Consider the following 17,496-nt stretch of genomic DNA (forward strand, 5'->3'; position numbering starts at 1 on the left):
TACATTTCACATTTACTATATAGAAGAATGTACAACATTCGTCTTCTTGTTAACTACTAGAACAGAGAAACTTCTAACTTGTTGGTCGATCTCCTTATTCCTATTTCTAATCAGCGTAGAAAGTTTCGCACAAAAGTCCATCGCGATAATTGTTTGCTACCACAATGATCTTCTTATGCTATCTTTACTATGATCATGACTTATTAAGTAAGTCAATTATACCTTCCCAATCGAATAAAAAATAATAGTATCAATTATACCTAACGTGTTGTTACTTTATTTAATTCGAAGAACAGCAGCGCTTGAATTAGAAATTAACAAGTTCGTACCACATAATAACTGCAATTAGCACTTTTTCTAGTTCATTTTATAATTAACACGTTCCGTGACTTGCGTATCGTCAACAGACGATAGATACCGACGACTATAATTTGTTATCGATCGAAGAAAATATTCGTTTATTTATACATAAATGTAATACAATATAAACTTGACGTGTTTCACGCTATTAATAATTCACATACATCCGCCCTGCGCATCAAGCAATTCAAGCCGCTAATGAATTATACGTACAGAGAAAATCTACAACCTGTAACTTTCAACTTACAAATTCACCACTATTGTTAAAATGATTTATCGCGCAAATATTAATAACATTAATTTTGTCCTCTTGATCCTTAAATTCTACAAAAACCCGTAACTTCGATGACGAAGATCGAAATTCTCGATACAAAGAAGAGCGCATATGCTGCGTGTCTCCGTGTACCATCCGCTTCAAAATCCTCGGAGAAGAGTATCTGGCAAATGTCCAGTCACCTCGATCCACATATCAGTTCGCCATCAATTTCGTCGTCTGGCCCGAACTTCACATTTCACATTGAAAGACGCGACAAACACAGAACATAGAACGCTGTTACTCCTCTGGTAGAGTCTCGATGGATCGTTGTCGAGGCAACTAGTAGCGGAGGCCCTTCAAGGTTGCTATGCACGCTCTCACATAGTAATCTTACGCAATAGCACGCAGAGGGCTGGGTGGTTCGTTGAGGGGTGTCGCGAGGACGAGCGTGAGCCTCGGGCAAGCGTGCAAGCTCTGTCCGCATCCCTGCGTTCAAGGTTGATTTATCGAAGGTCGCGACTTTTACGAGCACGCCGCGCTCGTTCGAAAGCGAATCACCGTTAACCATCGCACCGGTGCCGTACGGTTCTGCAGCACGTGTTCAAGAGGCGGCAGAGTCGATCGATCGGCCGATAAAGGTCGAACGGATTCGCGGAAGATGAATCCCGTGGAATCCGTCACGGATATCAAACGTGATCGTAAAACGAGCGTACGATTATGCAAAGGAAACTGGCGTTGTTATGCATACAGTTCTCGATTATTTACGGCGCGTCCGTTTAATGTGTATTTTGCGTTCGATTGATCATTTTGCGTGTGCGCAGGAAATATCTTTTGATGTATTGCAGCTTACGCGAGGTTATATTTTAAGGGAAGGGGATATTTCGGATCTCAAAAAAAAAAAAAAAAAAAAGAAAGGGGACGTGAAATTCCAACGTTTATAAGCCTCGTATGAGAAACGTATTCTCGTGATTAATCCTTCTGCCCTTTCCTAATGGTAGAAATATCTTGCAATGCGTTGGAGTAGGTCCCGCTTCCAGGAAATCTCTACATTTTGTCCGATGTTTAGTTTTCTTGGTCCTCGAAGCCATTGGGTATTGTTTAGCACTGAATCAATTTGAAGGGCCTCTCAGCCTCATAGCCTTTTCTAGAAACCTTATATGCCTCGCACAGATGATGCAGCGGGGTACAGACAAGCTAGTTTTTAATTAATTATTTAATATTAATTATTTTAATAATTATTAGTAATTGTATAAATACCCATAGACCTACGGCTTCGAAGCTCTTTCGTAAAGTAACGCGTAAAGTGGCAAATATATCGCTCATAGATTCAGGTAAAAATTAGTTCGCGAGATATCTTCTGTGCGGATGCGGTGGGTTAACGATACTAAATGTAGGACACGTTAGGATGTTTCATACGAAAGAAAGGAGTTTGAAAATCTTTTGCAAACACGTTCTTTAAAAATCTTTTCTACTCCAAACGACAAATAGTTCTACATACTGAAGATTAAACGTTCAACTTTCAAGATTCAAACGTCTCACTGATAGATTAGCGTAAAATCCAGTTGCCAAGATTTTTAAACGCAAAAGGTCGAATTCTCTTTACGTCGGCATCTCCATCACCGGCATCCTATCTGTTCTAGTAAAAACAGGTGTAACGAATAAGATTTAACGAATTGTTTCACTATTCACTTAAGGGTTGTTTTTAATATCAAATCATAGCTTAGAGTCTTGCTTTCCAGTTACTTTTCTACACGAGCTTTCTACAGACTCCCTCTATTATCCCTCGCGTTGGATTTTCATGTTCCGTGATATTACTTCCTGGCTCGCCCCTATTTATCCTGTTTTCTCGCTCAACTTGCGAAACGCAGATAATTACGCGATAAAAGTACAAGGTAATTACATCTTTCTCCATTATGAACAAAATCATTGCTATTTTAATTTACATATTTTCACTCCAGATTTATCGTACTCGCAGAGCACTACGAGAAAATAAAAATACGCTGTACTTTTCTTAACAACCCCGGATCCTCCTATCAAGCGGCTAGTTGATAGGTTTAATAAAAGCAACTTTGCTTCATTAAGAAGTTGCTGTTATTTCACTGGAGAACGAGAATACGCACGAACTTCCCACGAAAGCGTGCCTCTCGAAATTACGCTAAAACTGCGTACAACCTTTCCGTTTTCCGGTGTACACGATCCACCTATCATCTCATCTAGTTGGATTTTCACGACTGAAATTGAGGCACGCGTGCAATAACGTCGGAGTAAATTTCAAGGAAATTAAAGATCCGGGATTTGGAGGTTTTCATCCGCGTAACACAGCGTTACCAGTTCGATCGAAAGAACGAATGACTTTGATTTCGCTTTGATCGGGTCAACGAACTTGTAACTTGAACGTCGAGAATTATCAGCGCGATTAAAACGAAATATCGGCAGGAACAAAGGAATGTAATTAAGCCGCTTGTTACAAAGCGGAGGGAATTTCGACGAGAAGCTTGATTATCGAACTAGTTGTACATCGATCTTCTATATGGAAACAGCTCTTCCTTCAAATAATTAACCATGCACGCGTTTATTAACAGTTATAACGTGCTTCGACAGAGTTTCGCCAGTTTTACGAGTTCAACATCGGTCGGATGTCACGTATTGATCGGTAAATATGCGTTTCGATGGCATAGTCGGCTATTATTTCTCGTTAGTTGCAGCTAGTGGTATTTGCGATGTAGAGATACGAAGAGAAAATGAGAATTTATGTCTTCACGACTGACACATAGTATTTAGATTCTCTTATCGTTATTTAAACAAAGTGGCATAGCTGTTTATATGAAACTTTACTCGTTTCAAATTTTCCGAGATATATTTGAATGGAAAGCGTAAAATTCGAGATTCGTTGTAGTTTCCTGATTGCTACGTTATTACGATTATTCAGCAACATCCGAATTCTTTGAAATTCCATCGCTTCTCTACTCTTTCTTAGAACAATTGTGAAATATTCCGATATGAAGCAAACTGTTAGGCAACTACGTATATGTTACTTCGTCCTCTTGCGAATCTTATCATCTCTCGCAGCGGTTCTCCCTCTAACGTTTCGCTATCTCGAGAACGAACATCAAAAACGATAGGAGTCGTAGGAAATCGAACCGTGGTTCGTTGAACTCGAACCTCGTGCAAAACGTGATCCAGAGATCGTGGTTCCTTCTTGTGTCCGTGTCATCGAACTCCATGATAGAGATTCCGGCCTCGATTCCCTCGCTTTCACTGCAGAATATTTTCTAATCCGCAAGAATTGTTTCAAAACATTTATTACGTCGTCCGAAAAGCTTCTTTCGTTTTACAACGTTTTTCGTTTTATATTGTTTCATCGAATTACGTACGATCCATTTTGTCCTATCAAAATAAAGATCACGACGTTCGACGGATTAGGTTTCACGTTTGTATAAAGATGCATCGTTGTAAAAGACGGGTTTGTAAAAGAAAGACACTTTTCGGACAACCTAACAGTTCGCTGCAAACGCTTCCAAACAAATTTTTCTCCTAACAGTCTCCTAACAGCAGAAACAATTATTTCACGGAAACTAACGTATATATACCTAAGTAATCGTATTAATTATTAGATGAAAAGTAACTTAATAATTATTCCATGGAGAAAGTTAACGCCTAACAATACGCAACGATTCTCTTTTTAATTATAATCGTTAAAGTATATTAAAAAATCATTAGGCTTCGTTCTACGTATATTCTGTAAAATTTTAATCACTCTAGTATAGCATAGTCGAATCAACAAGCTATTTTCGTATATCCATGAAACAATTTACCACGGGAAATAGCATAGGACACCATGCATCCAATGATGCCATTACTGAAACGAACGACACATGACAGCGTGTAATAAATACTTAGATGACTCGTTCCATGTAATCTTGAAATACTGCTGCTGCTGCTGCTGCTGCTGCTGCTGCTGCTGCTGCTATGTTTACTCGTTCCAAATAAGCCGCAGAATTTCGCTATAATACACGTGAGATATAGATTAAGAGGTTGTTATGATTTCATCATCCTGGGGAGCGCTCTATTTTTCCTTAACTAGATTACATTAGCCAGTGCAATTACACGGGGCGACACGACCTGGAAAACCAATTGACCCAAGTCCAATAAAACGTTGACACGTGCGTGACGAAAAGTATGACACGACCCGTCAACAGGATCTATCAACTACGTCGCGTAGCTGGTGACACAAATTTCCAGGTGATCTATTAATTTACCGTTTCCAAGTATCGTCTCAAATTGATCAGGTATTCTTATCGCCTGAATCAATGAACATTCCTTGCATCAACGTCAGAGTTTAATCGATCATTTAAATCGCCAGAAACCAATTACACGAAATCTGTCTGTCCGAACGAGGTGTCAGTTCCAATGCGAAAGAATGAAAAACACTCGCTATCGAACGATACACCGAAACCGTAACAATACACCGAACAAGTAGCGTTTAAAGCAAGCGGAGAATTCCCTCGATAAAATAGCTCATAAATTGCGAAAAGAAATTGCACGAAATCCCTGTTGCCAAATTTTCTCTGCCGTCCCATAAACGAAGATCGACACCCCGTAAAACTGTCCCGTAAAACTGTCAAACACCTACCTTTCGTCATACCGAAAAATCCCCAACATCCGCCGTGTCTCTTCCATTACCATGATGTAAAGATTATTTACTATACGGAGTCGACGGGTGGCCCGTAGGTCGTCGTGGTTCCTCGAGGTTAACTCGTTTGACCTTCTCCTACTGCTCGTGTGCCAAGAAACAGCATAAGAGAGATAAGAAGGTCTGACCGATCCGCGATTCGTCTCCGTTCGATCCTCGACTTCCTCGTGTTTCGAGGACGCGGATCCTCGCGTGGATCGCGATATCTCGCAAGCACAGCAAGATATAAATGAAACGTACGTCACGATCCAGTTGGTCGACCCATTCGATCCGGTACTGTACTCGTCTCGGACAACGTCTCGTTCGCTTCGTTTCGTGTTCTGGCCGAGTTTCAACTCGTGACCAGCTGGCTGGACAGCTCGTCTTGTCGCTTGTGCCTTACGAATTGCTTCGTTCCCCGTGTATCAAGCCTTTCTCTACTAGACACGATGTGTGGCTAATAGGAAATTTATTGCCACTTTATCCCACCATTCTTTCGCGTATTTGTTTCTTTTTGGAACGTCAAAGTTTTAGTAGTCAAAGACAATTGGCTTTCGATCGTTTGCTCGTTTTGGAAATTTTCAATTATCGTAGTTTTTCTGTCTCTTCTTTTGGATATTTTCGTTCCTGCTTCTTAAAAACGGATTTTTAACTCAGAATTGTCGTCGATATTTCTGGAAATTGCTGCTATTATCCCTTTGTGTTATGGTTCCTCTGCTTTCTTTATTTCGTTTGATAGGTTCGCAGACTATGTGTTGGAATTTTAGCAAGTCGAAACGTACGTTTCTAGAACAGGATTTATGGATGCAGACGTCAAGCAAAGAGAGGGAAGTTACGCGCATAAGGGGATTACGCTTCTCAAAGTTTCAAGTAGAGATTCTATCGTAGAGTTGTGTTTCGTCGTCTGTACAAAGTTATTTTTTGTCAGACGACCTTGATACGTGAGAGGATTTAACAAGCTTTGGTCTTCCATGTCGTTTCAAGTTCGTGTCTCTCGAACGTAAAACTTTCCTCGTGATCTTCTTGAAAGGTAAGTTTATTAATAAAATGAAATATGAACAAATACAAAAGGAATAAAGCTCTACGTACACCAACATCGGTCAAAAGTTTGCACTCACTACGTATTTCATGAAAACCAAGAATTTAAAAAACAAAAGTTAATTTAGAATTCTGCTATCTTACGAAACTTTTTTAATATTATTATTTGAATTAATGATAAAATTAGCAGCCGATAGAACGCGGATACGATTGAAAAGTGATTCGAAAATTCCAAAATGCTTGGCTGGTAGTTATACAAACTATGATTAACATAAACGGGATTTCAGGAGAGAAAATTACTTTGTCGTTACATATATAATATATATTATATTTCCATATAATATATCGGTACATGTACATCCACCTTCCGATACGATACGATAACATCCATTATTGTATTTTTCATTAATAATTAGTAATGCATACACGTGCGTTTAAAATTTAAATCAGAGAGATGTTTGATCTCGTGTCGTGAGAACGCGAGTTTCTCTCTTTCTCTCTCTCTCTCTCTCTCTCTCTTTCTCTCTCTCTCTCTCTCTACATCTCAGGAATCAATTTTATTAAATAGCTTCGATCGATTATTCTACGAATCGGCCGTGATCATCCTCGTCAGCGATAAATCCATAGGACACCGACGTCTGATTGTTAAAAGTGACTAGAGGAAACACCAATCAGAAGACAGTAGAAGACCCATAGGATTTTTCTATTTCGTTGAAAATTCATCGAATCGTTCAATTTTTGATCATCTATCGCCGATCGAACAAGATGACGGCCTGAAACATCAGAGAATCGAGCCTGATGAAATGTTTTATTCGTTTTTATTATTAGTCGTTCATCCTCTCTGTATGCTAGTTTTATACAATCTGTTTCTTTTTTTCTGTTCTTGGTGATAATTATTTTATGAGGATAACAGGCACGATTCTCGATTACGCGATAAGTGTCTTACGAGGAACAGAAAGTTTCGAGGGATTCATAGCAAGTATATCGGCAATGCGGAAATCTATCACAAAGCAAAACGCCTGTTCGCTAATTTTTGTCCATTTTGTACCGTTTTAAGTTAATACCATTTCATTGAGTTTTCTTCGAAAATAATTATGGAGCATGAAGTAATCGAAGGCTGACAGAATGTAGGCGAGTTTTAACTTAAAACGTACATCTCCTTGCGCTAGATACAGACTTACAATTATTGTTGCATCGTTCGTTCAAAAACTTATTATCGTCGTTCAAGGGGAAGAATCGGTTTCCTTAACGTACGAACCGCTTCGTATTCCTTTTTTACATGCTACTCGATAGTTCCATTCGCCTCTTAGAGAAACTAAAAAACCACCTATAGGAATGTAGTAAAACGATCAGTCAGACTTTATTTCCTTACTTCCCGCCACGTCTCGATGGGGTTTGAGATTGCGCAAGGCCACCAAGTCCATCTTAATTAATAATAAGAATAAAGAAACGAAAGGACGCAAAACGTAATAATTTCATTTAAAGAATGTAACGGGAAAATATATAAATATGTAATAAAAAAGAATGAAAGAAAATGAAGAACTGGCTGTGGATGAAGTTTATCGTTCGAGTACAATAGGGGAGTACAAATCGAGTACAATACACGAGAGAGGTAGATACGAGATGTGCGCTGAAAATATAAGCAAAAAAAGATACCAACCAAAGAGATACATAGACTTGGTCGAGTATTTTCGACGATAATCGAAAAAAACGAGGCAAAGGAAGCAACAGGGAAAAATACCATAAAAACTCAGCCTCTCCGCGATGCACACATTCGGAAGCTCGCTATTTTATCGATAGGTTTTTCTCGATCGCTGTTTTTCTTCCATCGTACGCCGCAAATGAAATTCTATCGGAATCTAATCGATAACACGTGGAACTTTTAGACCGTGAACAGCGGACAACGGTAAAAAATTTGTATAAGAAAACCGCTTAAAACTGCAAAGCATTGGCAGATGGTGAAAAGGATAATAGTATGAAAGAGGAAAAATATGGAGAGACGAAACGAAATCTTGAAATGGAATCGTACGAATGGTGCGGATAATCGCGTCGCGTGCTAAAAGGAGAAACGTTCTCGCCGAAAGAAAAGGGAAAACGGACGAGCCGTTTAGCCCCATTTCTGAAACAGACCCATTCGTTGGCACTGACAGTTTGAGCCCCACAAATTGCATCTGCAACTGGAACTGTAGCAGCAGTCTTTTGGTCGATGATCACAGTTTCCACCCCGTCTTATGCAGGCTCGCCTGAACAAGTAGATCAACGAGGTACGTCTACTCGAGATTAGGGGTATCTGAATAATACGTTGCAGAGACATCGAGACAACGACGGGAGAAGGATGCGTGTAAAAATATTTGTCAACTTTGTTGTCCAACCTTCGAGCTGCATGATCCGTTAACGCTTTGACTGCCACCTTGGTCGTATATGACCGGCCACGGTTTCTCCTGTCACGCCACGGTGGTTATCGGCGAACGGAGCGCTTCAACTTTTCTTACAATTGTAAAAATTGTATGAAAATTGACATGAAAATTGCACGAAAAGTTAGGGCATTTTTAATAGAACATCGATAAAAAAAAAAATGAGAACAAATTTTGCATCTAACGGTGCACTGTGTTTGCATCCATATCTTTGAACGGCAATCTACGAATATTATTATAAAATATTACATTAGAAAATAATAATCGTAAATGCTGTCTTATAATCATATGATCGAAGTTAGAAGTGTGCACATAGCTTACCATTATATATACAATGAGCAAATACCGTTTACTAATATCTTGTACACGTTTCAACGATACATTCTGCACAGTTCGCTTACGACAAAATAACGACAAAATAAAATGCGAATGGTTGGTTGAAATAAACCAAGCCTTGTTATAACATGTCGCTGTCAACTGTTAGCAAGGCGCCACGGTGGTCATCCGTGACCACCAATAACATAAACGGTCCATCGGGGAAGAATGTTGTCTTACATCGTCGATTTATTATTATTTTGCCACTATATAAGCTTTGAATAATAAAAATACTCCCGTGGCGTCCTCAGCGAAACACGTGATTTCGGCGTGGCAGTCAAGGTGTTAATTAATTATTATTAACCGTTTCTCTCGAATGGAAAAATTATTTTTTCCATATAACTATTCCGTGGATAGCAGGATAGAAATTAAAAGAATTTTATTCTCGAATAAGAGATATATTAATCGTTGCAAATGAAATTCATAGTGGATAGAGGAGATCGAAATTTTGTTTAATTATTTTCTCCAACTGCTTTACCGCTAAAGAGTTTGATCTTTAAGCTTGTTGCAATTTTGCCGTCGAATCAGCGAATGAAAGTATATTTTAATGATATGCAGATTAAAGTGCAATCTTAACGCGAATGAGGATGTGCAACGGTGTTTTAATTCGAATATCGCAGCGCAAAGGTTAATTGGAAAAATAACAAAATTACCAGAGTTCTTAAAGATCTTAAAGGTTGATTTTCTATTTAACGATTATAAGAAATACATGCAAGTCTATTTGATGAAAATATAAAAATTCGAGAAATGGTATTTGCAAGAGGATGGGAAAGGATAAAAATTGGGTACAGTGATACAGTAAATACTCACTTTTGTTGAGCCGCTCTCATCAGATTCTCCAATGCGTTGTCTGTATAATCCGAATCCGCAACCTGCAGCGAATCTTCCTCTGTAACGCACATTGAAAGAGTCGTTAACACCGTAATGACGCTGTCAGTTGAACAAGAGATAATTACAGAAAGTAGAAATCGTAAAAATGAAAACTTTCATTCGAAAATACTTTTGTCCACTTTTTCCCCACTAACAGTAACAACAGCAGCTTTTAATACGGATCACGACGAATCGCATTAATCAGAGAAACATCGAACGATACAGAAGAAAAATGGTATAATCGAAGGAATCCGCGATCAAGTTAAATTTTCATAGAGAAATCGCTCGATAAGAAAGAATTCTTTCTGTCGGTGAAACATTTCACTGTGCAAACTTTTACAACAGCTACACTGCATGAATTGTAAAATAAGTACCTTTACAAAAGAATACATCAACGATTACATAAAATTACTAAGAAAGAGGACACTTTGAATAATCGAGGATTGCTTTCCGAACCGTTGAGTGGTCTGGTCTTTGGAAAAATCGGTTTCCTAACGAAAGGAAAAAGAAAGTATCGTATAGCTAGGTGGATCAAACGCGGCGGTGGCGGCGGTGGCGGCGGTGGCGGCGGCGGCGTCCATTAACAGAGTTCATAAAAGGGTAAATTGTATCGCGAAGAAGAGGAAAAATAAAAATAGGAGCATTTCCTCGGCAAACCCTCTCAACGGATATATATATATTTAGTCGGCGTGGTCGCCTACGTTCTTCTCTACTTATATTTCATGCAAATTGGTCCGCTTCTTTCGACGACACTCGTTTCGCGAATAACGACATCCAGCTAGGAATTATTGGCTCGTATTTTACGACAATGTAAAGAGGATTACCAGGTGTAACACGTGCACCTGGCGAAATCGGAACAATAGCTTCGTTTTATTTGTTTGAAAAGTTACAGCCAATTAATCAAGAAACGTGTGAGAAATTGTGCAAATAATATTCGTAAATTCCGAGAGGAAATAATTTAAGAGGATGAAAAAGATATTTGTAGAGAAAGAAATATATCGTAACAGGTTTGCAATTTTTGAGGAATTTTTCTTAAAATATCTTTCAATCGTGACTATTTACATTAATCTGTGAAAATTGGTATATTTATGTATTATTAAAGTCAGATATTCATATTGTGTGCAGTGTTGTTATCCTTAGAAACAATCGTTCAAGCATAATTTGTCATTATCCTAAACGAAACACGAAAGAACGTTTATCTTTGTTTAAAGCGATAATTATATCCTTTCTTATATTCATTGATTGGATGCGACGAAATAATGATTCTAGCGAATTAACGAACGCTATGCTACCGTACGTAATATTTCTTTCGTTTCTAAATGTATGCAATTTTACAATATGCTATGCTTGAAATCTTCGCGTAAAGATGTTAATTCAGTAGAATACTTGATACGCGTTACTTTATGAAGACACTTTGCAAAGTGGATCACGTAAACCATCGTCCTTCACAGGGAAGGTATCAAGGTTTGCAAAGATCTTAATAGAATCTCATTTTCTACTTTCCTCGCCGAAAGTCAAACATCATCGTCATCCTTCGTAAACATATTGTTTGAAATTAGCATATTAAAACTGTGGTGAAAAAACCATGGTTTGTTAAAATTTCCAATGAAAATTTGTAATTATTGGAAGATTCAATTTACTAATTTGAAGAAATTTGAAGAAATTTGGAGAAATTTTATTTTAAGAAATAATTTAGTCGCAGTTCAAATTTTCAAAGATTTCAATTTATTTCAAATATTTAAACAGTCTGATACGTATCTGCTGTATCATCGAGTTCGTCAAGTTCATCGTAGAAGCACCTCGAAAATTTCCCAAATAATTCATTTTAACCACCATCCTAATATTATATTTTAAAAGAAATTTTATATTCTGCACAAACCCGGTCCTTACTCTCTTCCATCGACGTGGTTAATCGACCGAAAAAACCCCTACCCTACCCTACCCTTCCAGTCTCTTTCTCAAACGCTAAATATTTATCCACGAAATCTTATCATAAATTCCCACATTAAGTCCTGTCCAATTTCCATAAAATTACCATTAAAACAAAATAAAAAAGGGGAAGTAATAGCACCGGTACGGATACCTACAAGATCAACCGATTTTCCATTCAACTTTCTTCAAATGTAATCATTTGAATTACTCTTCCTTCGGTTAGGTTCAACGAATAATCCACTTTGAAGTTCCAATTCCAATTCCAATTCCAATGTTCCATTTACCAGAGTAATCCTTTGATCGAATGGAAAAATCAGTTGGCTCGAGGTCCGATCCGAACAAGGCGGCTGATATTAGAAGTCGATCCACCAAAGGGAATTCATTGATTCGTCGGGAATAAGACGAACCCTGAATTCTAACGGAAACGGATCGTGTGGTAAACGCGCAATAGCAAATTGGTTAGCCGAAATTGGTTTCCTCGTTTTCTTCGTCGTCTGTATTCTCATCAACAGCCTTAAAACAGGATTAAGGTAATGCCTTTGCCTCTCGTCTTTATCTCCGGTCGCGCACAACAATGCTGTCGATGTTTCGGTATTCTCGCGATACGTAAAAACAACGAAACAACCGCGAAATTGAGGAATTTCTTAGGAAATTTCTTCTTTCTTTGGTCAAGAGATTTTGCGAAATTTTACAAAGTTTTACCGAGCATCCAGTGTTTGCTAGATTTTTCGATCGATAGTCGTAATACGCGAGCAAAGTTATTCATTCGATAGAGAAATTACACGCGTAGTAAATCATTGTACTATTGTATCTATTTAGTAATATTTCCATTTCAGATACGTTAAAAATTCAGATAAGTTAAATTTAATAAATCGTGATAATAAAATTAACGATTCGATACTGGATGATTTATTATAAAATTTTATTCGACCGAGCTGGAAATTTTGTAATTTACACAGCAATATAATTAACAGAGGAGAGAATGGAATTTACAAAACTTCACGTATGTGTTTATCGAATGTATACCATATGTATCACACCGTGGTAGTAAGCGAAGGTAAAGTTAATACGAAAAAAAATGTATTCGTTTCACAGGAATTTCCAATATATCGGAAAATTGTATCTCGCAAGGTTCGTTTAAATTCGCGTAAAATCTTCCACATTAAAATCGACCGACTAATACACTCCATGTTAAATTTCGTATCGTACTGTACGCGTGTTACGTAAGATTTCCGGGCGAAGCCATCGAATCTAATTATCCGCACGTTCAATTAAAGTATCGCTTAAAGCGGTTAGCCAGATCGACGTTGATTTCATTTTCTTTTCAATCAACGATTGTTGCGTAACGCGCATCCATCGGATACTGTTTCGTTCGCGTCAATTAGTTACCATGATAAATATAATGTTACCTTGAAAATCTATTATTTGTATCGAGATATTCAAATCGAAAAATTATATTCCATTTATTAACCAGCTTTCCTCCAAACGCTTAACAAGATTCATCGAAATTGAAATAAACAAATTTTTGTGTCAACGACTTTTCACACCGTAATCTTTTCACTGCTTCAAATTTTTAAACATCCAAATATACATAGAACGAAAGAAACTATATATATATATATACACTGTATATATACTATAAATATACATAGAAGGAAAGCAAAATTGACGAGCATTGGTTACGATATATCGACTCTTCAGAGAAGGCATAATGTGTAAGTGATCGCTACTTGAGCGTCCGATTTTATACGGGTTTATACTACTACTACTACTACTACTAGTCGCACTCTGCTCTATCCAGTTAAATACAACGTATCGCGATAAACTAAACTTTGTTGATTCTCTTTTAAATATCTAGTATAGAAGATTTGTAGTTTAACAAATTTCGAAAAATCATACAACATTTCTATCGAAATGTCGTAAGAGACATTTGTACGAGAAAACGAAAAATGAGAGAATATTTTGGGAAGGAAGCAAAATTTACAACGAAAAATTGCTTTTCTGCTCTCGATATTTGAGATTTAAATTCATACTCCATTTAATTCCATTTAACTATTTAGTCTCGACAATTTAGAGTGCAATTGACATTTAAATATCATTATCGTTGCAATTGAACGCTTCGTGATCGTCACGACAAATAATGATTAGCGTACTAATGCGATTAGGATATGTCGATCTTTGAAACACGCTGGTTAAACCAGTTTAACTGGTTACGTTACAAAAAGCTTTGAATATGAATGGAAAGTCGAACGAGGCTCGAAAAATAAACGATATTATATTTTCTTCCAATTTTATCAGCCACGCGAAGCTCGAATTACGTCTCGTTATTCCTACGACGCTATCCAAGTTCACTTGAAAACGACCTAAACTAGAAATGTCAAAACTCGAAAGAATTTAACATCTAAATATCGTTCGATCGAAATTTAAACAAACTGAATTTCAAGTTAAATTTCTACGACCAATGAGTTTGAACGCCCAACAGGAAACAATATCTACGCTTTACTATAAAATTTCTAAATTGACCAAGATTTTGCGAATAGCGTCACTCCCCAAAATCTCTACCATCTAAAGACAAACAAGCTTCGTTTCGATTTTCCATCTACGATTCACCCCACAGTCACCACGCCGATCGTCGTCTTTACCTCCGCATCCAATCCCTCGCGTACCTCCAATTCATTCGCCATACTTTTCCAATCGCTTTGCGAATCACACTCGGACGAAGTGCAGAAAATTCAATCGAAGAAGGAAATAAAATGAAACGAAGAGGAAGAGGAGGCGAAAGAGTTACTCACCGTCGTCGATGTAGGGGCTACCGAGAGTCTTGTCAGCGAAGACGACGAACAAGCAAAACAACAAGAACAGGCTGAACTTCATGTCTTCCTCTCGGATAGAGTAATCAAGGATCGATTGATACGTGTACCGGGCTAGCTGACTCGTACTCGTGGAAGGATTCGTACCCTTTCCTGACCGTGGTCGAGTTGCAAGTGAGGTTTCCACGTCGGACCGGTAGCTTATATAGACGCGGGAGGCGTGGCGATCTCGCCCCCACGAGGATCTCTTTGCGGAGGGTGAGACCGTGGATAAAACTTCGGTTCGAGGTTCCACGCGCTCGTTCCGCGATGTCTAGACAACGTTGTACTCGCTGCTTTACGAACCAGGTTGGCGGAAGGTTCGTAAACCCAGGCCAAGTTAGAAAGTGGAGAGGTGAAAGGGGCAGGGGGTGGTGCTTTTTCGAGGGAATGCCACAGTGAGCTTAGGGTGGCCACCACCCTTTGAACGAGCAACTGGTTGCGAAGCAACTGGTACCATCGCTGTGTGCCTATCGGTCCGATTATGCCGCCCGTAATACGATTTACGTTTCCGTCACGTTTCCCATCCGGCTTACCTTCCATCGCTTTATTTATTTTGCATCTACTTATTTCTGCGTCCACTTTTCTTCGGATGTATCTATCCTGAAATAAGATTGCGGAAAGAACGTTTTAAGATGCTGGTGTCGAAGGCGAGTTTGAAAGCGTTGGCAAAGAGAAGAAGGAAGGATCAGACCACGCAACATGAAATATCGAGGGTTTTTTCCTTTTTCTTTTTTCTTTTTTCTTTTTTTTTTCTTCTTCTTTTTTCTTTTTTTATAGAGAAAGTTTGATGCGATGGCCTTTTTACGGGGATTTTACGTTCCCGTTCCGTGGTGTTATTTCGATGTTAGGCGAGGGTTGAATCGGCACGGTAAAGGGATACGAAAAGGGTTGGGAAAATTTTTGATCTCGGAGAACGGCAAAGTTAATATTTGAGAAAAGTTCATAGGGCAAGTTTCATAGCTCCACCTACGATACAAAATATCTCGCCGATATGCGTAATACAAACTTCATTTAGGAGAGTAATAAATGAAATAAATAACAATTAACTGTTTGAATATCGATACGCGAAGAATTAATGTAAGGCGAACAGTACAATTATAACTAAAAGTGAAAATGAACCGAAAGATAAAATACCTAAAATTTACCCAGATAATCCTGCAGTTATGAGACACGTGTATCGTTAAATTTCCTCCCTCGAATCTGATCTTCCCTCGTTCCAAAATTCAATTTACGTTCCGTTGTATTCGCAGCTTCAGCACCGTGTCTGCTTTCATTTATACATTCCCGTTTTCAGTGGATAAAATTGTGCTTGTTTCAACTATCATTGGTTTAAATATCGTCTATTATACTCGTAGTCATATCGTCTACGCATCTACGGTAACATTAATCCACGAGATACGGACACCTGTTTATTTTTAATTAACGGGCAAGTTTGTAGCAGTTTCGAAAAACCGCCCCACGCGAATATCTTTCCTCCTTTCATTCGTTATCTCTCGTAATGTATCATTCCATCTAGCCAGTCAATTACGAAACCGTGGTTATCTGGCCCTTTTTAATAAGCTGGTTGCTTGTTATAGCACATTAATCTTCCCGTATACCAAACAGTGGTACAATGGATGTTAGTGGCAGGGATTAGAGAGACTATATTTTATACTTCTCCGCGTAGTCTTTGCGCGTATATCCATCCGCGCAATGAAAAATTATTTTCACATTGTTCCGTCCTTCTGCTTGCGTAGCTAGTAGCTTCGGGCGAAAAACGAATCTCGGTTAAATGAAATTTGTATCATATACCGATTATCGTTAGCTTTGTAGCGAGAAATCCAGAGACGTTCTTCTTTAATTTGCCGTTAAAAAATGTATCGAGGATGGTTGTTAATTTCGAAGTAGTATGATTCATTTTTTGAACAAAGTGTATTCTTTTCAGTAAATTTAATCAATATCAATCAGCAAAGCTAACAAAAATCTATTTATCGCAAAAGTTTATCGTGAATCTCGTCTCTTGGAAATGAAACATCGAGATTTTCTCCACTCTTCTTCTCATTTTTTCTTCCAAAGAATAAAATGGCTTATAATTCCGTTTCACCGTCGAATTTCCAGTTTAATTCTGAAAACGCATTGGTTCGCTCCGTCGCACTGCGACGATTGGAATTGAATGCGATTCGGTTGACTCAGACTTTGTATCATTTACGTTCCATAATCGCAGTTCCGAACAATCTTTCAATTACCGTTAAATATCGAAATTTTACATTCGTTAATACTAATTTAATACTAATTTAATCTCGATGTGTATTAACGTATTGATAAAAGTTTCAAAAGAAATTCAGTATGCGCAATACTTGCTAGCGCTTCCTAGCGCTTCTACTCGGAAATGTATACTGTATGAGTCACAGAACGACATTCTCTTCTGCACGTAAATTCCTGCAAGAAACGGTATCCATTACGATAAAGGAAAAGAAAATGCAAGGTCTTTTACGTTTGTTGTCGGCACAACGAAACCTCAAATTTACATACTTTTTTCTATTCGATGTTCGTATGTACTCGTAATAGAATAACCGTTTGCCATATTATCGATACAATATTGTGAAACTAAATTAAGACTGTCGGTGGTATTTTTTGCACGAAGGCCACTCTGTGTAAAAGAAATATTTTTTACGAAATAACTGCAACGAATGCGTGCAAGAAGTGTTGCGAACTTCCGATATCGTATCCGATACCGTGGGTTGCAAC

The 17,496-nt window shown here is 38.2% G+C and overlaps 1 protein-coding gene across 2 annotated transcripts; it reads right to left on the reverse strand.

Moving 5' to 3' along the window:
• Positions 1 to 6,637: 6,637 nt before the first annotated feature.
• Positions 6,638 to 14,919, reverse strand: LOC117211300 (U8-agatoxin-Ao1a-like). Of its 2 annotated transcripts, none has more exons than XM_033455012.1 (3): positions 14,710 to 14,919; positions 9,926 to 10,004; positions 6,638 to 8,569 (listed from the first exon to the last, which is right to left on the reverse strand). In XM_033455012.1, exons 1-3 carry the CDS (start codon positions 14,789 to 14,791, stop codon positions 8,434 to 8,436), a joined length of 297 nt encoding a protein of 98 aa, XP_033310903.1. In that variant the 5' UTR covers positions 14,792 to 14,919; the 3' UTR covers positions 6,638 to 8,433. The 2 variants fall into 2 exon arrangements, with proteins under 2 accessions (XP_033310903.1, XP_033310902.1); XM_033455011.1 differs by having other exon boundaries at positions 6,638 to 8,596.
• Between the last annotated feature and the right edge of the window lie 2,577 nt (positions 14,920 to 17,496).

This window comes from Bombus bifarius, unplaced genomic scaffold, assembly GCF_011952205.1.
Source record: "Bombus bifarius isolate JDL3187 unplaced genomic scaffold, Bbif_JDL3187 scf7180000008227, whole genome shotgun sequence".
Classification (NCBI taxonomy): Eukaryota; Metazoa; Arthropoda; class Insecta; order Hymenoptera; family Apidae; genus Bombus; species Bombus bifarius.

Bases quoted from the DNA above. Each gene is read 5' to 3' on its own strand.
- LOC117211300 (XM_033455011.1), bottom strand. From the start codon at position 14,791: ATGAAGTTCAGCCTGTTCTTGTTGTTTTGCTTGTTCGTCGTCTTCGCT. The intron at 10,005-14,709 runs GTGAGTAACTCT...TGTGCGTTACAG, and splicing joins TAGCCCCTACATCGACGACG to AGGAAGATTCGCTGCAGGTT. The intron at 8,597-9,925 runs GTGAGTATTTAC...AATCTCGAGTAG, and splicing joins ATGAGAGCGGCTCAACAAAA to ACGTACCTCGTTGATCTACT.